The 22,215-nt window shown below is 48.8% G+C and overlaps 2 protein-coding genes and 1 pseudogene across 2 annotated transcripts; 1 reads left to right on the top strand and 2 right to left on the bottom strand.

Moving 5' to 3' along the window:
* Positions 1-4,217: 4,217 nt before the first annotated feature.
* Positions 4,218-6,256, bottom strand: LOC123121074 (GDSL esterase/lipase At5g55050-like; annotated as a pseudogene).
* Positions 6,257-8,799: 2,543 nt separating this feature from the next.
* Positions 8,800-12,110, top strand: LOC123126151 (uncharacterized; the record flags this gene model as incomplete). The annotated part of the gene is made up of 4 exons (XM_044546543.1): positions 8,800-9,877; positions 9,980-10,503; positions 10,618-11,390; positions 11,516-12,110. Coding segments are annotated over exons 1-4 (2,970 nt in total), but the record flags the coding sequence as incomplete, so codon positions are not given.
* Positions 12,111-19,235: 7,125 nt separating this feature from the next.
* LOC123125874 (GDSL esterase/lipase At5g55050-like) lies at positions 19,236-20,905 on the bottom strand. Its single transcript, XM_044546319.1, has 2 exons — positions 20,668-20,905; positions 19,236-20,065 (listed from the first exon to the last, which is right to left on the bottom strand). Exons 1-2 carry the CDS (start codon positions 20,903-20,905, stop codon positions 19,236-19,238), a joined length of 1,068 nt encoding a protein of 355 aa, XP_044402254.1.
* Positions 20,906-22,215: the final 1,310 nt, after the last annotated feature.

The raw sequence follows: 22,215 nt of genomic DNA, 5'->3' as shown, positions 1-22,215 counted from the left end.
GCGGTACTACCGGGCTACTACCGTCCTACTGCTGCCAAAAGAAATTAAGCAATAGAAACTTTAACATAAAGGGTTTCCCAAGTGGTAATAGCAAGGGTAGTCCGTAACGAAAGTACCGCCTAAGCGGTGCTATACCGAGTGGTACTACCACCCGAGCACAAAAAAGCAGTCCTGAGACTAAAACAGCCATAAGTTCTGCATGCAGGCTCCGAAATGAGCAAACTCAAGCTTGTTGGTTATAATAAGAAGAGGCAGTAGAAAAATGCCAATGATATAGAGATGTGAAACCTCTATGAATGAAGAACCAACAGAAACTCCAACATCGAAAACATCATAGAAGAAGCATATGAACTCCGTTTTCGATGAACTCGAGCTTGTCATGAAGATGACCATAAGCTTTAAAACTCACAGAGAGAAACACCAAAACAAGAACCAATAAAGATGATGCAAGGATGCAATGGTTTGAGTTCTCTACGAACGATACGATCAAGGTACTCACTTGAGAGCCCCCCTTGATAGTACGACAATCGATCCTATAACCCAATCTCCCAACTACCACCATGAGACCGGTAAAATAGAAAACCTATCAAGGGAAAACCTTTGCCTTGGACATAGTCCACTTGAGCTAGATGATGACGATCCTGACTTCCTCAAGTTGGACCACCTTTCTTGATTGCGTTGGCTCGATGAAGACTAGTTGATTGCTCCCCCATACTCCACTATGGGTGAGCCACTCTTCGGCACATCTTCACAAGTTCACTGTCACCACAATGGATGGCAAGCTTCAAGCATGTGATCTCTTCGTGATGCTCCACTTGAACTTGCACACCGCAATCCTTGATGATGGTCACCATTTGATGTCATCCTTCATGGGTTGTATGAGATCTTTCTCTTGACGCAAGCCCATGAAAACATACCTAACCCGACATAGAACTCTCACGTAGACCATGGGTTAGTACACAAAAGCGTAATGGACAATGCTTACCATACCATGGGATCACTCGATCCCTCTCGGCACATCTTGTACGCTTTGTGTGTTGATCAACTTGATTCATTCTTTGACTTAGTCGTGATCAACCTTGTATCATGTCTTCTTTATGACCAATTGAATAGCACCTTGGTCATCACATAAACTCCTTGAAACCAACAAATGGACTTCAAGAGATGCATATGGACAAATCCTACGAATATACCTCAAGGCAATCATTAGTCCATAGAGAATGTCATCAATTACCAAAACCACACATGGGGCACCATACTCTTTCACTAACCCTAAACAACCCCGGATCGGAAGAACCGCCCCACCATATCACCATCATTGAATCAACGAAAGGAGAGCCAATAGTTTCAGTGTCATTGAAAGAGGGTACCGCTTCGCGTCCCTCGTTGCCTGTATAGCGGGAGACATGGGAACAAATTTTTCATGTCAAAAACTAGGCTCCTAACATGCTTTGCCGACCTCTTGTCCAATCTTGATGAACCAAAGGCTCGGTGGACCTTCGCCTCGTCCTCCTCGTGGCCACCGATGTTTGTGGACTTGCTTGGTAGTCTAAGGAATAATTTTTGACAAGCGACGAAGTGCTGGAGTTGGAACATGGAACATTTTTTTTAACAAAAACCTAAATATATTTCACCTCTGATAATTCTCAGTTGTTTAAGCAACGTTGATATATAGGGCAGAGCTGCCTTACGTTGATAGGGAAGATGAAGGGCGTAGACCCGTCGAAGGCAATGACGGTAAGAGCATCTCCAGCCGCGCCCCCAATAGGCCCTCCACAGGCGTTTTTGTCGCGCCGGCGCCCAAAAATCGGCCCAGTCGCGCCCCGAGGAGCCCGTTTTTCGCTGGCTAGGGCCGAAACTGGCGCCGGCGGACCCAAGCCGAACCCGGCGCTGGGGGCGCCTGGGGGCGCCGGCACAAGCGAAAAGGGGCGTGGGGCCGCTCTGTCGGCGAGTCGAGAGCCTCTTCCCGCCGTTTCTTCCCGCTTTTCCCCCCACTTCCCTCTCATTCTTTCCATTCCTCCCGCCAATCTCCCTCCCGCTCGCCTCCCAGCCAGCCGCCATGCCGCCAAAGAAGTACGTGATTCCCCGCGCCCCGACAACTGCGACCGCCGCCGTCGCCTAGCCGAAGCAGAGGAAGCCGAGGGCGCCGCCGTCCAAGCCACCGGGCCTGACCAACGCCGACTGGAGGGCAGAAGTTCAGCGGCGGGAGGCTGTCACCGCCGACCGGCGGAACAGGGCCAACGCTAAAAAGGCCCGGGACAGCGTGGTGCGTGCGGCTGCGGCTGCAGCGGACCAAGCTGCGGCGGATGAAGCCGAGGCGTCTCGCGTGGGGATGATGAATCCACCCGGCGGCCACGCCCAGCATGCGCCCTGGAGCCAGCAAAGCGTCGGCTCTCCGGCCGGCTTCTCGTCGTCGCCGCAACCATGGGGATGCACGCCGTCGCCGGGCTACGCCGACGGGGACGCGCACGGTGGGTTCAATTCCAACGTCACCTTCCCCCATGGACACCCGGCCCAGCGCACGCCCTCGCCCGCCTTCGCCGGCGTGCAGTACCCTCCATACAACTACTCGCCTCAGGCCTGCGCGTCCTCCCCGACACCCTCTCTCCGCCGTGTCGCGCTGCCCTTCTCACAAGCTTCCACGTCGCACCTCGGCGACACCGACGCCGACATGGACGACATCATCGCGGCAGGCTCGGCCACGGCCGCCGCGTCCCCCTGGTTCGCTACCCTAGACGACACGGTGGACCTCAGCGGTGGCATGGACGGCGAGCTCGAGTACGGCGACGAGGAGCCGGACGAGCAGGAGGAGGACGACGAGGAGGAGGAGGAGGAGGAACCGGCGACTGTTCCGGCGAGGAGGCGCATGAAGAAGAAGCGGGCGGCCAGGACCGGCAAGCCGCGCATCAAGTGGGCGTCCAAGGAGCAAGAATGTCTCGCCGAAGCGTGGAAAGTCGTGTGCCTTGACCCGACCACCGGCACGGACCAGAGCATCGAGACGTACTGGGAGCGCATCAAGGCCGAGTTCGACGAGCGCAAGCTCGTCGACCCCTACTTCAAAGGCGTCTACATGCAGCGCAGGTCGAAGGGAATGGCGAACCATTGGGGGCTCATCCAGGCGGCGTGCAACAAATGGCATGGGATCGTCGAGGAGGTCGTGGCTCGCCCGGAGAGTGGCGCCAACATTGAGGATCAGGTATGGCACGCCGGTCTCCTGCTTCTCTTCGCCGTGTGCGTTCGCCAACTGTTTGTTCCTCGGCGCAGCTGGTGCGCATGTTCGCCATGTATCGCCAGGACAACAGCGACCAAGAATTCAAGTACCTCCACGTCTTCAAGCGGATCGACAAGTGCGAGAAGTGGGCGGAAGTCCGGCGCACCCTCGCCAAGGCCAAGGAGACCTACAAACCGGACACGCCGACGCCGGGCGCGTCAGAAGGGCGGCCGGACGGCAACAAAGGGGCCAAGAAGGGGAAACACGCCGACGCGGCTATCGCGCGAGTGCAGGAGTCCATCGAGCATTGCCTCGCCGACGCACAGGCCCGGGCGGCCCTGCGTGAAGAGAAGACCGAGGCGCGGTGGTCGGCGTTGATGACGAACAGCGCCGTCAAGCTCGACCTGCTCCGGACCAACGTCGCCGCGAAGAAGAGGAACACCGACCTGGCTTTTCTGATGGGCGGGGTGGACATGCTCCAGAGCAACGACGAGAAGCTCAAGGCGTGGTACATGGCGGAGCGCGGCCTCATCCTGAACCAGCTGCCGGCGAGGGTGCCGCCAACTCCCGCGCCCACGCCGACGCCGCTGCCAAGCCCGAGTGATGATGCCTCCACGACGCCCAGCAGCACCGAAGCCGCGCCGACGCCGCCCAGCACAGAAGCAGCTCCGACACCGCCAAGCCCGTGTACGCCGACTCCGCCGACACCGGAGGCCGACCCCGCCGAGTGATGCACGCGTCCAGACCTATGGCGTTCTTTTTTTTTGTACGCCGGACTATTTGTTATCCGATCGCTGAACTGTGGCCTACGATCGCCGGACTGTGGTGGCCTACGATCGCCGGACTTGTGGCATCTTTTGTGATGAGCGGGAACGACCAAGTTTGCAATTACCGCGTCCTGAGGGCGTGACTGGGAGCTAGGTCGCCGCCAAGAGCCAATCTAGCGCCGGTTCGCCTTCAGGCCGCTTTTTTTAGGCGCCCTGGGGGGCGAATGGCTGGAGATGCTCTAAGCTTGTGCGTGGTGGCCTTCGTGGGGTGGTAGGAAGTCCCAGAACACGTGGTCAGAGCGGTTGGCACAGTAGCTGCTGAGCGGGGTGCAGGCGCTCTTGGTGTTCAAGTCTACCAGGCCGGAGCACGCCACCCTTCGCCTCAGTGAACCCGTACTCCGCCGGCTGATCGATGTACCGGAGCAGCGCGGCGGACGAGTTGAATAGCGCGTACAACCCACGCACGCACGCACACACACACGCACGCACCCTCTCAGACACGCGCACACACGCACGCCCGAGCCCGCCACGGTCAGACCCAGCGCGGCCACCGCACGCACGCGCGCACACACACGCACGCACCCTCCCAGACACGCGCACACACGCACGCCCGAGCCCGCCACGGTCAGACCCAGCGCGGCCACCGCACGCACGCACCCTCTCAGACACGCGCACACACGCACGCCCGAGCCCGCCACGGTCAGACCCAGCGCGGCCACCGCACGCACATATGCGCACCGCGCCTGTCCGGGCCGTGGCTTATTGCCCGACAGTGCAGGTCTGGGAGCTGGACAGTCATGGCGCTCGGCAGGCCCTTGGCCGCATTGTGGTACTGCACGGCCATGGCGTTCGCCACGACGCTGCAGACCTTAGTGGGGCTGATCTCCCGGAGCGACGGGGTGCATCCCACCTGCCCCGTGTCTAGGAACAACACCTTGCGCGCGCCGAGGTTGTTGAGGATGTCGAGCTGGTCCGAGAGGGTTTGCATGAGCGCGTTGACGTACCGCTGTTGCTGGGAGGGTGTGGCGGCGGGGTTGGCCTTGGCGTAGTGGATGATGTCATTGCTGCCGATGGTGATGGCAAAGATGGGCCTGGCCAGGTGGCTCGCGGCCTGGGCCTGCCCGAGGCTGCGCGCGAGAGATGAGTACACGCCTGAGTCACCGGAAGCGCCACCGGAAGCGCCATCTGCTTGTCGAAGGTGATGCACTTGTTCTTGTTTGTGGCGTTGGAGACTCCTGCGCCACCGGAAGCGAAGTTGACGCCGTTCACGTAGTTGGCATTGCTGCTCGAGGACAAGGTCGCTAGCCCAAGCTTGTCGGCTGCATGCATATATGTCAGGGAAGAATTCCAGATTCATATACAGAACTCTAGATCCAGAATGGAAATCACCAAAGTTGGGCCTGTAATGAAAGTTACAGCGTGGAGTATCATACACTGCTATTCATATGCTATCATAATACCACCAAACTCAAGTTTGGTACTTTTAGATGATTCCGTTTATTATTTTAAATGACTCGTGGTAGTACTTCATTTGTTACGATACTGTCTATCACGATATGATACAAGTATTATCTTTTTTTTCTAAACTAATATTATATCATACTTCAATGTCTAGTTCTACATCATAACTAGATTATGATACACCACCATGAGACAAATTGGGAGTTTTCAAGTCAAATTGGGAGTGAGCAATAGGGACCGCGTAATAAAATTGGCAAAAAACTTGCCCGCGCGCGAATGCAACATAGCTGTGTCGATTTCAATTATTCATTTCTCTCGTTTGCTTCGCAGAATATCATGAATAATTATTTCTCAAAAAGATCATGAGTACTCGTTGATTGAGAGATTGAGCCTCACTGTAATTGCGAGATGAGAATGCACGCAGCAGGCAAGGGAAGAATGGTATTCGATTGTTCAAGTGAAGAATGAGTAGGTAACGCACCGAGGAAGTCGGCGGAGTTCTTGCCGTTGCTGAAGCGGCCGGTGGCCTTCCTCCCCGGGTAGTCCATGCCGTTGTGCGTGAAGTCCGCCTTGATCGGCGTCAGCAGATGGTTGTTGTTCCCCACATCCACCAGCGAGTCGCCGAACACGTACAATGCCGGCACGGAACCTGCGATTGCTGCAGCCGCCATCAAAGCCATGATGAACAAGGAGCAACAAGCAAATACACTGGCACCCGCCATTGCTAGCTAGGTCAAACAAACAAGTGTTTGAGCAGCGCGCGCGGTACTATACCGGTGTGTGTTTCACTTTGCAAGTACTTAATGTGTTAACAGAGTTCAGTTCAAGAGGTTTGGCTGATGACAGATTATACGCTGCACAAAGGAGTTCCTTCATTGTTTAAGTGTGTGTCCAAGTGCATTGGGTTGTGGAGAAGATGGCATGGCTCTGATATCTCCATCTCTATCTTTATATCTCTATCTCTATCTATACATATATCTCCGTCGTATGTGTTCACATGCAAATCATATCTCTATATCTCTATATTTATATTTTATATCAATATGTATCTATCTATCTACATCTACACTAAAGAACGCCTAGCATTCACCCTCCATTTCCCGGGTTTTTCCGTCTTTGCCCGTCCCTCACTCCCTTGGTTTGCTGGAAAAATATTCAGTGGACACTTTCGGCTCGAGTGAGATGTGCCACGACGCAGATAGAATCACAGGATAATCGGATGAAGAAGAAGACTAGTATGATTTCAATATAGTTTTTTTTACTGATCGTTCTGCGTCCAGCTGTCTGTCCATTATACTGATTTTTGTTTTCCGGGATATTAGTAATATCTAAGATACCCTTTGAATGTCTTTATTTAAAATAATATTTTTGTTTGAATATGTCCTCTAAAAAGTATTGTTTGAATTTTCTGAATCTCGAAATTGTATTCAGAACCATGAACATCTATTAAAAATCCATGAATATTGTATAATAATAACGAAACGATGAAAATAGAAAGTGAACACTTTTGTGAGTGTGTTTTATATTTTGTGAGTGTGTTTTATATTTTATGATTTTTAAAATTTTGTGAACACTTTTTGAAACTTGTGAAAAGGGAGAAAATGATAAAATAAAAAGGGAAAAAAATAAGAAAACCGAAAGCAAACCAGAAACTGGAAAAAAGGGAAATCCCCAAAAAACAGCAAAAGAAGAAAGAGTAAAAACCGGCTTCAAAATGGCCTGACCGAGTGACTGTGTCCCCAGGGCATTTGATCGACAATTTGTAGAAGTGAGCACGTTGTGGAGCTCCAAGCGTACAAATGCGCACTTCTACAAGTTGAAAGTTGGAACGTCGAACCATTTTTATAAAGTACTCCCTCCGTAAACTAATATAAAAGCGTTTATAGAATATTAAAATAGTGATCTAAACACTCTTATATTAGTTTACAGATGGAGTATAAAGTATATTTGGCATTTTCTAAATTTCAGTTGTATAATCTGTTTAAAAATCCCAGTCAACTAGAATTGCACACTGCTTAGTGAAATCCCAGTGAATTTTCTTTTTTTTGTAAATTATGCACACTAGTAGAAAAAGGGTCAAATGTGAAGCACATTAGTGCCGGTTTGAATTTGAGCCGGCACTAATGTGTCCATTAGTGCCGGTTCCAACGGCTAGCCGGGCCGCTCTCATTAGTATCGGTTCTTGGCGAACCTTTAGCACTGGTTCGTGTCACGAACCGGTACTAATGAGAATGGTGGCAGGATGTTGTCAGTCTGGGGCCCTTCCAGCACCTTTAGTACCGGTTCGTGACACGAACCGGTACTAAAGGTCGTCCTACATAAACCCTTCGTCCACCCGAGCTCGCTCTGTTCTTCTCCTTTCCCCTCTCCTCTCTGTTCTTCCCCTCTTCCTCTCGAGCTCATCACACATTTTGCCCAAAATTTGTCAAGATTTGAAGGCCCCCATCCATTCAAATGATCACAAAGGTTAGCAACTTTGTCCTTTCATCCCTCATTGCTAGATTAGCTCTTGCAATGCTTTATATAGTGATTAATTTGTGAGTTTAGTAATTTGGGAGGAATTATATGTGCTAGTATTTGATTTATATGCAATTTGAGGTCAAAAATAACACTTAGTTTGCATATGTAGGTGTGGTTTACTTACTGCCTTCTAAATCTCCGTCGTAACCACCGTCGATCGCCCGCACCGTCCCGTCGCCGGCACCACCTTGTGGTGAGCCTCTTGTTCATGAATGTTTTATATAAAAAATTGATGTTTGTGTGATTTGGATATATAGTTACTCGTATAATTATCTTACCCGTACGTTGTTTGTTATACATAGTGCCATGGTTTTGATATCCGTCCCCGTCGGCCCTCGTCCTTGTTATGATTCGGATGTGGTATATTCTCTTTTAAAACTATTTGTTGCATTTCGTGTTTATGACAAATTATGCCCATCAAGTTGACATAGATATTTTTATCTAGGAGGTATGTGAACCGGAAATTCCAACCGACCCTATTGTCGAGAGGTTAAATTTAGTTGAAAGAGAAAACGAGTATTTGAAAGAAAAATTGAAAAGAATTGAGGGGGAGAAGATGGAATTGGAGTTGCATGTTGCCGATGTCGTCGATGATCACAAGATCAAGATGGAGAAAATGCGCTTGAAGATTAGAAAGATTAGAAAATATGCCATTGATAGTGAGGCTTGGTATCATTATGCTGTTGGATCAATTGTTACCTTAGTTGCGATCTTGATCGCATTTGTTGTTGCATTTAAATGCTTTAGCTAGAGAGTTATTTGTTTGTTGCATTTAAGTGTTGTATGAACTTTATGTATGAACTTGTATTAATTTGGTCTTTTCGGTGTTGTGTAATGAAGATGAGCCGACAATGGATGTACGATGACCGATGCTCTCCCGAGTTCATTAATGGCGTGCAAACTTTTCTGCTTGCGGCTGAGGCAAACAAGCGGGCGGATGGTTTTATGCCTTGTCCATGTGCTGGCTGTAAGAATGATCACAATTACTCTAAGTCAAGAACCATTCACGTCCACCTGTTTGAGTCCGGTTTCATGCCCCACTATAATGTTTGGACCAAGCACGGAGAAAGAGGGGTTATGATGGAAGACAATGAAGAAGAAGAGGACGACGACAGCTATCCTGGCCATGGGTTCCCTGAATACGATGATACAACAATGGGGGAAGAAGCTGAGCCGGCAATGCGGGAAGAAGCTGAAGAAGAGGCATCAGATGAGCCCGCTGATGATCTAGGTCGGGCCATTGCCGATGCAAAGAGAAACTGCGCAAGTGATTTGGAGAAGAAGAAGTTGCAGCGCATGTTAGAGGATCACAAGAAATTGTTGTACCCGAATTGCGAAGCTGACAAGAAAAAGTTGGGCACCACACTGGAATTGCTGCAATGGAAGGCAGAGAATGGTGTATCTGACAAGGGATTTGGAAAGTTGCTGGTAATGATAAAGAATATGCTTCCAAAGGACAACGAATTGCCCGAGAGTACGTACGAAGCAAAGAAGGTTGTCTGCCCTCTAGGGTTAGAGGTGCAGAAGATACATGCATGCCCTAATGACTGCATCCTCTACCGCGGTGAGTACGAGGATTTGAACGCTTGCCCGGTATGCGGTGCATTGCGCTATAAGATCAGCCGCGATGACCCTGGTGATGTCGAGGGCGAGCGCCCCAGGAAGAAGATTCCTGCCAAGGTGATGTGGTATGCTCCTATAATACCACGGTTGAAACGTTTGTTCCAAAACAAAGAGCATGCCAAGGCGATGCGATGGCACAGAGAAGACCGTAAGAAAGACGGAAAGTTGAGAGTACCCGCTGACGGGTCGCAGTGGAGAAAAATCGAGAGAAAGTACAGGAAGGAGTTTGCAGGTGACGCAAGGAACGCATGGTTTGGTCTAAGCGCAGATGGCATTAATCCTTTTGGGGAGCAGAGCAACGACCATAGCACCTGGCCTGTGACTCTATGTTTGTATAACCTTCCTCCTTGGTTGTGCATGAAGCGGAAGTTCATTATGATGCCAGTGCTCATCCAAGGCCCTAAGCAACCCGGCAACGACATTGATGTGTACCTAAGGCCATTAGTTGAAGAACTCTTACATCTGTGGAATGGAACATGTGTACGTGCGTGGGATGAGCACGGACAGGAAGAATTTGACCTAAATGCATTGCTGTTCGTGACCATCAATGATTGGCCTGCTCTCAGTAACCTTTCAGGACAGACAAACAAGGGATACCGCGCATGCACGCACTGTTTGGATGATACCGACAGTATATATTTGGATAATTGTAGGAAGAATGTGTACCTGGGACATCGTCGATTTCTTCCGAGCAGGCATCCCGTAAGAAAGAAAGGCAAGCATTTCAAAGGTGAGGCGGATCACCGGACGAAGCCTCGCCACCGTACTGGTGCTGATGTACATGATATGGTCAAGGATTTGAAGGTAGTCTTTGGAAAGGGTCCTGGCGGACAACCTGTTCCGAATGACGCTGACGGACGCGCACCCATGTGGAAGAAGAAATCTATATTTTGGGACCTGCCCTATTGGAAAGACCTAGAGGTCCGCTCCGCAATCGACGTGATGCACGTGACGAAGAATCTTTGCGTGACCCTGCTTGGCTTCTTGGGCGTGTATGGGAAGACAAAAGATACACCTGAGGCACGGGAGGACCAGCAACGTATGCACGGAAAAGACGGCATACATCAGGGTCATGCCAGCTACGCTCTTACCAAAGAAGAGAAGGAAATCTTCTTTGAATGCCTGCTCAGTATTAAGGTACCGTCTGGCTTCTCGTCGAATATAAAGGGAATAATAAATATGGCAGAGAAAAAGTTCCAGAACCTAAAGTCTCATGACTGCCACGTGATTATGACGCAACTGCTTCCGGTTGCATTGAGGGGGCTTCTACCGGAAAACGTTCGATTAGCCATTGTGAAGCTATGTGCATTCCTCAATGCAATCTCTCAGAAGGTAATCGATCCAGAAATCATACCAAGGTTAGAGAATGATTTGGTGCAATGTCTTGTCAGTTTCGAGTTGGTGTTCCCACCATCCTTCTTCAACATCATGACGCACGTCCTAGTTCACCTATGCGAAGAGATTAACGTTTTGGGTCCTGTATTTCTACACAATATGTTCCCCTTTGAGAGGTTCATGGGAGTCTTAAAGAAATATGTTCATAACCGTGCTAGGCCAGAAGGAAGCATCTCCAAGGGCCATGAAAATGAGGAGGTCATTGAGTTTTGTATTGACTTTATTCCTGACCTTAAGCCGATTGGTGTTCCTGAATCGCGGCATAAGGGCAGACTGGATGGAAAAGGCACGCTAGGAGGGGATCAAATAATATGTATGGACGGACATTCTCTCACTGAAGCACACTACACAGTTCTACAGAATTCCGCCTTGGTGGCTCCGTATATGGACGAACACAAGAATTTTCTACGCTCCAAACACCCGGAGCGGTCTGATGACTGGATTACACGTGAACAAACAGGACTTTCGCCGGCTGGTTGCAGACACGTACCATGCATGACGCCTCTATTGAAGATGACCTGTACTCGCTGTCCCAGTTACCATCTTCGAATATAATGACTTTCAAAGGGTACGAGATAAATGGGAATACATTTTACACGATCGCCCAAGATAAGAAGAGCACCAACCAAAACAGTGGTGTCCGCTTTGATGCAGCAACCAAGACGGGTAAGGAAACATATTATGGTTACATAGAGGACATATGGGAACTTGACTATGGACGTGGTTTGAAGGTCCCTTTGTTTCGGTGCAAATGGGTCAATATGACACGAGGCGGGGTAACGGAAGACCCGCAGTACGGAATGACAACAGTGGATCTCAACAATCTTGCGTATGCAGACGAACCATTCGTCCTAGCCAATGATGTGGCACAGGTTTTCTATGTGAAGGACATGTCTACCAAGCCGAGAAAAAGAAAAGATAAGGAAGCGAATGCATCATACGATGAGCCAAAGCGCCACATAGTTCTTTCTGGGAAGAGAAACATCGTGGGAGTGGATGACAAGACAGACATGTCAGAAGATTATGAAAAGTTTGATGCAATTGCTCCATTCACAGTGAATATTGACCCGAGCATCCAGTTAAATGATGAAGATTTTCCATGGTTACGGCGCAAAGGGACACACGCGGAGAAAAAGTTTCACACCCAAAGATCTGGGATGTGATTGGCTTCACTATCATCACTTTCTTCTGTGTTTCACACCCAGGAGGGAATCTCTGTAATAGTTAGGGTAGTTATGTGTTTTGGCATTTGAAACGCGAAGAAATTTTATGTGCAAACAAATTCTTTCATGCATTTACTGATTTTTTGAGCTAAATGACCCTGAAATTGAAAAGCACTTCAAATGAACTTAGAAAAGGTTGAAAGTTGGCATGGTATCATAATTTCACCCACATAGCATGTGCAAAAAGTACAGAGGGTTACGGCAAAAACTGGATGCACTTCGTGTACAAAATGGACAATCTCTTTCGAAGTATCAGGGTTTCGGACGAAAACTCATCTGTTACAAAGGCATTTCATTTTTTAAATAACCTAAGCATTACCAAATTGAATATAATGATAAAACACACTAATATTAAACATAAGAAAAAAGAATCACTGAGAAATCTATTTTCAAAGTTAAGTTATTCACAAACTAGTGATTCACACAAATTTCAAATAATTCAAAATTTAAACTATTCAAATTTGAAAACTACCGGCACTAACAGAAAGTTTGTAATTTTTGTACCTAAAGCAAAAATATTCACAAAGAAACTCTAAATACAGCAAAAAACAACTCAAAATAAATAAAAAAATAAATAAGCAAAAAAATAAGAAAATAAAAAAGCCCGCCTACTGCGCCACAGCGGCCTGCATACGACTAGAAACCCAACCAGTTGTTGGGCCAGGATGCAGGCCCAGTAGGCCCATAGGGCAGCACAGAACATTTAGGCCCAGTAGGCCTGCTTTGTAGAGGAGCTCGAGAGAGCTACCACACTGAGGCTTATAAACCAGTGCGGACGCCCCTCGGCTAGCGAGGTGGGACTAAACATGTCGCACAGCACCTACGCCCGCGCACCCCCTTTAGTATCGGGTGATGGCTCCAACCGGTACTAAAGGTGGGGTCTTTAGTACCGGTTGGAGCCACCACCCGGTACTAAAGGTGGGCGCTTCCCGCCGCTTGGCCTGGCCAAAATTGACCTTTAGTACCGGTTGGTGGCTCCAACCGGTACTAAAGGCCCATCCTATATAAGAAAACACTTCAAAAAATTCAGTTTGTCATGTGCTTCTTCTCCTCTGCCCCGTCGCCCGCCGCCCCCCGTCGCCACCCCTCGTCGACGCCCCCGTCCCCGCCCCGTCCCCGTCCCCGTTGTCCCCGTCCCCGTCGTCGCCGCCCGGCCCGGCCGTCCCCATCCACGTCGTCCCCATCGCCGCCCCATCCCCGTCGCCGCGCCCCGCCCCTTCGCGTCGTCCCCACCCGGCCCGTCCCCGTCCCCGTCGTCGCCCGCCCCGTCCCCATCCCCGTCGTCGCCGCCCGTCGCCGTCCCCGTCGCCGCCCCCCGTCGCCTCGCCTCGCCGGTGAGCTCCTGCCCCGGCCGCCATGTCCACACACACACACATTGTTTTTTAGTTTTTTAGTTATAAATTTTAGTTATAGAAATTTTTCTGTTTTTTAGTTATAGAAATATTAGAAATGTTATAGAAATGTTAGTTATATAGAAATGTTATAAATTTTTCTGTTTTTTAGTTATAGAAATGTTAGCAATTTTAGAATTAGTTTTAGCTAGATGAATTAGATTAATGTCAAATTGTTAGAAAAATTTAGAATTTGCATATAGAATTTTAGTTATCACAATCCAATCATTTAAAAAATGTTACTTTTTGCGGGCATATAGTATTTGTTCTCGACGATGCCCGGCCCGCATCCTCGCCGTCGACCCGTTCGCGACGACGTCCGGCTGACCCATGTCCGGGACTGGGCTCCGCCGGACTGGCACTGGGAGGTGCTACCTACAGGGGCGTGCCGCTTGGTGAGGAACCCAGCCTCGGGTCCCGTCGTCGACCCTGGTCTCCTTTGCTGGCGTTCGCGTGGGCCACATTCGGTGCAGAGGGAGCCGGCCCCGCCGGAGGTGGTGCGTCGTCGTGTCAGGAGGAGGACGAGCACGTCCATCGCTACATGGCTGCTATGGACGTCGGGTTCTCCAATACCTGGCAGGTTCTTTGGGCAGATGACCGGAGATATGATCCTGTGATGGTTCCTTCTCTTTGGTTGTCCACCGCCCGCGCCCCAGGAACCTCGAGTGGCCTAGATTCTTCTGTAGTATTCGATCTTTATTAGCATCCATGTATTCGAGATTATATATTATTCGAGACGATGTATTCGAGATTATATATTATTCAAGACGATGCATATTATGTACTATATGATTCAGTTTTTCCTTATTGATTGCATCCATGCATTGTAATTTGAATACTAAATTGTTTTATATTTCTTCTGGATTAGTTAAATAAAAGCTATGGCGGACAATACCGGCGGAGAGGGAGAAGAGGCCCTGTTCGAGATCATACGCAGCCCTCGCGGGCCAGATGATCTGAATGAAGCAGATGACGGCTCCCAATATCTGAACAATACCGGGGAGGGTGATGATAAGATATTCGATCTCGACAACCGAGCTGATGAAGTCATGAACTATGATTATGATTATGATGACGCAAACAATGTTGATCTTGAAATAACAAAGACTACCGGCCAGGTATATTTATATAAGCAGGCATCTGGTGATCATCACATGTTTTTTTTATTTGAAGATATATTAACGAATCGATCTTTCTTCTTTCAGCCCTCCGGATCGAGCAAATCTGCTTCTACAGACAGCAGGACAAAGCGAAGCCCGGGCAAAAAGTTGAAGGAGGGTGTAAAGTACAACATCGACTCCATCAAAGCTAATGGCGAACCCCTCATGCCTAAGAACATTGCGAACAAGTTCGTTCGTCAGTGCAGAGTTCTTGTGAAGGACCAACTCTCGATCTCCATTCAAGAATGGAAAGAGCCAAAAAATAAACGTCCAGATGTTACTTGGGTCGATGACAAAGCAAAAAAAACGCTTTGGGAATCTCTGATGGAACATTTCACCCTACCAGATCATTTCACTGATGCAGATGTGCAGAAAGTCAAGGATGCTACTCTTAGGAAGATGGCAGTTGTATTCAACACCCACAAGAAAACTGTATGGGCCAACTACGTCGCTGCAGAAAGGAAGACTCCAGAATTCAAGGGAACACTGGAGAAGCAAAGAGAACACTGGCCCGCTTTCGTGAAATTCAAGGAATCAGAATTATCTAAGAAACGGTCGAGAAAAAACAAGGCCAATGCCGCAAAAAAGACGCAGTTCCATAGGCTGGGGCCAGGTGGCTACGCGGTGGCAATGCCTAAGTGGGATAAGTCTGAGCAAGAGATGGTGGATGCAGGGGTCACTCCAGTTACTAGGAGTTGGCCCCCCAGGTGCAGAACTTGGTTCTATGCGCATGGGGGGCGTTGGACCCGAAGACAGGCCTAGTTTTGAAGAAGGCAAGTCTAAAAGGAGCCGAACAAAAGTTACTTGACGCAATAGAAGATGCTCGAAAGGGGGTGTTCACGCCCAACAGAGAGAACGATGAGCTTACGCGCGCCCTGGGAAATCCTAAACACCCGGGAAGAGCACGAGGCAAGGGCGTTATTCCCTGGTATGAGGGCTTTTCAGAATGGAACGATGACTACAAGTGTCGGGCAAGAAAGAAGATGGAGGAGGAGAAGAAGAGGAAGCTGGAGGAGGAGCAGAGGAAGCACGAAGCAGAACGCCTTCAAGGCCTAGAAGCATTGCACGCGGACTTGGCACTCAAATTCCAGCGGCAGCAGCAGCAGATCGACTCACTTAGCCAGGAAAGGGGGTCTCAGCAGCGGCAACAGCTAGCGGATGATCCAACATTGGATAGCACCGTCCCATCCATGCCGAGAAGCAGCGTTGGTTCCACCCCGGGCGACACACTGCTGGATAGATACCCTGTGGATGACATCATAGAGAACACTAACTGTGAGCTACACTTCAAAATGAAGAACATATCCATGAAGGTGGCGGACGCCGTTGCGTTTACAAATCCCCCCGAAGCAACCTTCCATTGCAACCCAATTCCAGCGGGCTATGCTCGTGTCTTGGTTGATGAGGTGGTGGACCAATATTCGGGGCTAGAGCTTGACATTCCTGGAGGTGACGACGAGCACACACTGGGAGAGGCCATACATCGTATCATCCTATGGAGAAAGGATTGCATCATCTTTCGAAGGCCACCGACACCGCGTCAGCCGACTCCTCCTCGAAGTCCGCCACCGAGTCAGCAGACTCCCACTCCTCCAAGTCCACGAACGTGTGAGCCGACTCCTCCTCGAAGTCCGCCACCATGTCAGCAGACCCTCGCTCCTCCAAGTCCACGAACGCGTGAGCCGACTCCTCCTCGAAGTCCGCCACCGTGTCAGCAGACTCCCGCTCCTCCAAGTCCACCATTGCGTGAGCATACTCCTGCTCCAACTCAGCCACATCAGCCGTCTCCGCCGCCTCAGCAATCGCAGAAGAAAGCCGCCGCAGCTATGGTGCATAGCGGTACGAGTCGAGGTAGTACAGGAGGTACAGGCGGAGGCAAGCGATATAAATATGGTCCAAGCCTCACTCCTCTTCCTCAGAGGCCTTACGACATGACCGTGGAGCAAAACGCAGCCATAGTGCAGGCCCAACTGGACGCCCATTTTGGACCAAAACCAGCACCGCCGCCAAGGGAGAAAGTGCCTGAGGAAAAGATTGACCACTTCATTCGTATGGCTAGACCACCAGTTCCCAAGCCTGTTGACTCAGACTATGAGCGCCAAATCAGGAAGGCACATCGAGCACAACTACAGAAGGAAGCGAGCTCGAGCTCGAGCCAACAAGCAGCTGGCAAAAAATGCGGGAAAACTGTTCCCCAGCTGGGAGAACAGGCTGCGCAATCGATCCCCCCGCTTGTTGTGCCAACAACACATGAGAGTACGCGCGCCCTATATTATTGTGGGCAAACCGTTCCCCAGCTGAACAATCTGGTAATAACTGAGGAGCATATAAACCAGGCTAAAATGCTCAATATCAGTGTTGGACAACTCCTCGAGATCGAGCCCATGTCTCCGCTTAGAGAGGAGGAAATAAAACGGAAATATGTCCGGGGCCAACCTTTGGTCGAGCCCGAGGAGGTCAAGAACCTCCCAACAAGAATGTATGAATTGCATCAGTGGTAGATGAACATTACCAAGAATTCCAATCGAGAGTCCCTCATGGTGAAAGTCAAGGAAGAGCATTACTTCCATGAGCTAGCTCTGTCCGTTGAGTATTCAGAACTATTTCGGTTATTCAATCAAGATGCACTCAACAAATCTATCGTCAATTGCTATTGTCTGTAAGTGATTTCTTTTTGTAATTTAAGTCTCAAACTAGCTTTAGTGCTCATTGATCGATCATTACCTGTAATTATCCTCACTATATTCTTTTCTGTGGTATTATGCAGGATGAAGATCTATGAAATGAAAAAAGTTGGACGCTATGGCATTGGGTTCATTGACCCAAATACCGTTAATGAATACACATGGAAATTGGAATGGTATAGACAAGATGTAGAGAATAAAATGCTAGAGTTCTTGAAGCGCCTCAATACCAATGAAGATATACTGCTTCCTTACAACTTCCTGTGAGTCACACTGTCTTGTACTACAAATTCTGTTTTTGCTTACTAGCTAGCTAGATGTTAATAATTAAGTTTTAGGGTTTAGGGTAGTTGATTAGTGTTATGCACATGCCCGCTTAATTAAGACATGCAAACGTGTGCGCATGCAGTTTCCACTGGATCTTATTAGACATTTAAGTTGAAGAAGGAAAAGTTGAAGTACTGCACTCACTACTTAAAAAAGAAAGTGACTACACCATCTTGAAGGGGATAGTCAACAGGTAATTTCAATCATTATTAACTCTATCTCGGCCTATTTAGTTCGTCATTTCCTGATATGAACTACTTAATAACCCATTTATTAATTTTCTTTGCCGGCGGGCAGGGTTTGGGCAAAGTTCATCAAGGTGACTCCAGGAAAATGGGCAGAAAAGCTGTTTTGGTATCGATCCAAGGTAAGTAATTAAGTAATACTAGCTAGCTAGCTACCATCTCTTTAATTCTTGTTTCAATACCATTAATTAATTAATTATCATGCTTGATTAATTATTACCTGATTAAATTCAATTCTCGTAATGGCCCTGAAGCAGGCGTCGGGGACTAATGTGTGTGCATTCTACGTTTGCGAGAACATTCGCATGATGGCGTCCGAAAGGAGCAGATCTGATAGACAGCAATGGGTACGTTTCACATAACACTATTCACAATTTTTACATGATTATCGATATCTAGTCACACAACTAATACACATGCATGCATATTGATCTCCTTCTTAACAGTTCCATGACGTGCGGGAGAAGCTCCTACTAACGGAGCGCATACGAGCACTTCAAGAGGAAATAGCGGGATTTTTGCTCGACCAGGTCATAGATCCCAAAGGAGAATACTATTACCCGCTACCGCCCCATGAACCACTTGTCATCATGCTCCGAAGGCACCAAGGCAACATGTAGGAGAAATTGTATATATACCTAATTGTATAAATATATACATGCATGTGTATGTGTGAATAATAATGGTGGTTGTGAGACATTCGATGATATATATATATATATATATATATATATATATATATATATATATATATATATATGCATAACGTGTACAATATGTAGTATCGTAAAATACCAGCAAACAAAAAATATTAAATGAAAAAAACAAAATTAAAGGAAAAATAAAATAAAACCAAAACCCCCTCAAATATTGTGGTACCGGTTGGTGTTACCAACCGGTACTAAAGGGCTCCCCGCCCCCGGCGCTGGCTCGTGCCACGTGGGTGCACTTTAGTGCCGGTTCGTGCCGAACCGGTACTAAAGGGGGAGACCTTTAGTCCCCACTCTTTAGTGCCGATTGCGGAACCGACATTAAAGGCCCTTACGAACCGGTGATACATCCCGGTTTTGCACTAGTGGCATGGAGTGACTTAGAGATGGTGATGGTTAGACGTTGACCAAAGGCTTCAAAATACGACTTGGACTTTGGAGAAAAATTTAGGCAGGCGATGAATATATAGCTCCAATATATATTTGATGATGAATCTAGTGCTAGTCTACATACAATTCTATATGGCACTGAGCTGCTTTACATTGATAGGGAAGATGAAGGGCGCGGATCCGTCGAAGGCGGTGGCGGTGAGCATCCGCGCGGTGGCCTCCGTGGGATGGTAGAAGTCCCAGAACACGTGGTCGGAGCGGTTGGCGCAGTAGCTGCTGAGCGGGGTGCAGGCGATTTTGGCGTTCATGTCCCCGAGGCCGCAGCACGCCGCCTTGGCCTCGACAAACCCGTACTCCGCCGGCTGGTCGATGTACCGGAGCAGCGCGGCAGAGGAGTCGAAGAGCGCGTAGTGCAGGTCCGGGTGTTGCGCCGCCATGCCGCTGAGGACGCCCTCGGCCGCCTTGTTGTACTGCACAGCCATGGCGTTGGCCACGGCGCTGCAGACCTTGGTGGAGCTCATCTCCCGCAGTGACGGGGTGCAGCCCACGGGCCCCGTGCCGAGGAACAGCACCTTGCGCGCGCCGAGGTTGTAGAGGCTCTGCAGCTGGCCCGAGAGGGACTGGATGAGCGCGTCGACGTACTGCTGCTGCTGGGAGGGTGTGGCGGCGGCGTTGGCCTTGGCGTAATGGATGATGTCGTTGCTGCCGATGGTGATGGCGAAGATGGACTTGGTCAGGTGGATTGTGGCTTGGGTCTGGCCAAGGCTGCGCGCCAGGGAAGCGTACACGCCCGAGTAATACTCGATCTGCTTGTCGAAGGTGATGCACAGTTCCGTATTTGTGTCGTTGGAGACTCCTGCGCCACCGGAAGCGAAGCTGACGCCGTTGACGTAGTTGGCGTTGCTGCTCGAGGACAAGGCCAGGTACGGTGGCGAGGTCGCCAGCCCGAGCTTCTCGGCTGCATGAATACATGCACACGAGTGAGTATATATCAATCACAAACTCAAAATCTGCAAAGTGTACGTTTTGAAAGTTATATATATCCTTCAACGTCATGGTCGGAGAACACCGGTCGTTTTTCTCCCGATTAGAATCGTGAGAACGTACATTACACGTCGATCATTATGCATGGCAACGAATTTGACTCAATGTGGCTGAACTCACCAATTGCTAGCTTGGGGTGAAAGACATGGCCAAGACAACTACGTCTACAAAAATATATGCAAAACTGAAAATATATACTTTCTTATGGCCGCCAAATCTGCACGTAGCTGGCCAAGTCATAGTTGCTACAACTTGGATATAGTAGTGAAAAGTCGTACACTTTGTCAAGTTAAATTAAAAAAATTGGGGCTGAAGAATAGGAACATAGCTGGGATAGGTGTTGATTACACTTTCTCTGCAGCAGAGGATATATCTGATTGACACTGTGAACGTGTCATCTAACTTATTTAACTAAGTAACTAACCTAGCTCGGGCCGTACAAACTAGTAGCAACAGGCAAGAAAAGAGTAGATTATTGATTGGTATTCGATGGAGTGAAATGAGCAGGCAACTCACCTAGGAAGTCGGCGGAGTTCTTGCCGTTGCTGAAACGGCCGGTGGCCACCCCGCCCGGGTAGTCCATGCCGTTGTGGGAGAAGTCCGCCTTGAGCACCGTCAGCAGGTGGTTGTTGTTTCCAACGTCGGCCAGCGAGTCGCCGAACACGTACACTGCCGGCACGGTCGCTGCCGTTGCCACGGCCATGAAAGCCATGATGACAAGGCTACAAGAAGCGACTACCCTGGAACCAGCCATTCCTAGCTAGCTGAGATCGACAAACAACTGTTGCTTCGAGCAGCTAGAGCGGTGTGTGTTCTGCACTCGCACTACCTCTCACACTAGACAATGAGTTGAGTTCAGGAGGTTTGGCTGACGGCAATTTATAGGCCGCACAGGATCGAGTGGAAGCGAGCGTGCAAGCACGGGACAGATAAAACATTCTCTGTTCTAAAATGGAGGATAAAACATTCTACTTCCATATGTGTGTACTAAAAAAGAGCGCGGCATAGGAGTACGTACGTTGTTGATGTGCGTGTGTATGTGCTCTGTGGTGTGGAGAAGACGGCATGGCGATCACATAAATAAACGACCATTTCCTAAATAAAATAATAAACGACCAGAATAACAGTCGACCGTATAGGACGGGTCGCCGTCCGGTTCCCCTACATGATCTGGCGTGCCCTCACGGCTCTCTATCTCTCCCGGCCGCAAGTGTTCACATATATTTTCGAGGTATGAGATTGCTATAACCGGACTTGCTTCACATATATGATACTATTTTTTTTGAAACATTTGTGCTTTTTTCTTATATATTATCAGAGTATGCGGCGTGTTTTTCTCTCGGGTGTAAGTGTTCACATGAACAAAGTGGATATGGGTACCATATTTTTTTGGCGTCACCAAGTTGTGTCAACTCACCGAGTGACACCACTTCCGCGCATTTTTATAGGGGCTGGGGGCATCGTCATTCGTTAGTGTTTATTGTGTTCATCATGTTGTCTGGTTTGCCATGTCGTGGTCTTCTATTGCGGGTAGAATCCTGATGGTTGGGTTTTTGCTGCCGTCATGGTTTTCTATTCCATGTGGTAGTCGTCTCTAAGGTTTATGATGTTCGTTATGACTTTCTATTCTGAGTGGTTGCCGTCGTCAGGGTTGATGATATCCACAGTGGTTTTTATTCTGGGTGGTTGCCTTCCCTGGGGTTTTTACCATCTAGTGGTTCTTATCCCCTTGAGGTGTGTCGATTGCTCTTGTCATGGTTCTTTATTGTTGGTAGTTTCAACGTTCGTGGGGTTTTCATCATCCGACGTGGTGGTGACGAGTTTGTGCAAGGGTGGGTTGATATGTGTGGTATCATTCTTTTGAGTACAAAGAAAACAGCCAAGTACTAAGCTTCTCTGGAACGGCGCCTGGAAAGTATCTTGATGACGCAATCACACATATCATCGTAGTACCTTTCTAGGAAGTATTTCCAACTTTTTTTTGTTGAACTTGGATAGCTAAGATTAGGTGTTCCCTATTTACTACAATTTGAGTTGTCACGGTCATTAGTCGCATACACACCC

Source organism: Triticum aestivum, chromosome 5D, assembly GCF_018294505.1.
Source record: "Triticum aestivum cultivar Chinese Spring chromosome 5D, IWGSC CS RefSeq v2.1, whole genome shotgun sequence".
NCBI classification, from domain to species: domain Eukaryota; kingdom Viridiplantae; phylum Streptophyta; class Magnoliopsida; order Poales; family Poaceae; genus Triticum; species Triticum aestivum.
The sequence above is the reverse complement of the archived record's forward strand: the minus strand, read 5'-3'. Positions and strand labels throughout refer to the sequence as shown.

What these genes read in the sequence shown, in the direction of transcription:
- LOC123125874 (XM_044546319.1), bottom strand. Translation starts at nt 20,905, where the DNA reads ATGGCTGGTTCCAGGGTAGTCGCTTCTTGTAGCCTTGTCATCATGGCT. An exon ending in GAACTCCGCCGACTTCCTAG is followed by an intron (nt 20,066 to 20,667) that starts GTGAGTTGCCTG and finishes GTATTCATGCAG; the next exon opens with CCGAGAAGCTCGGGCTGGCG.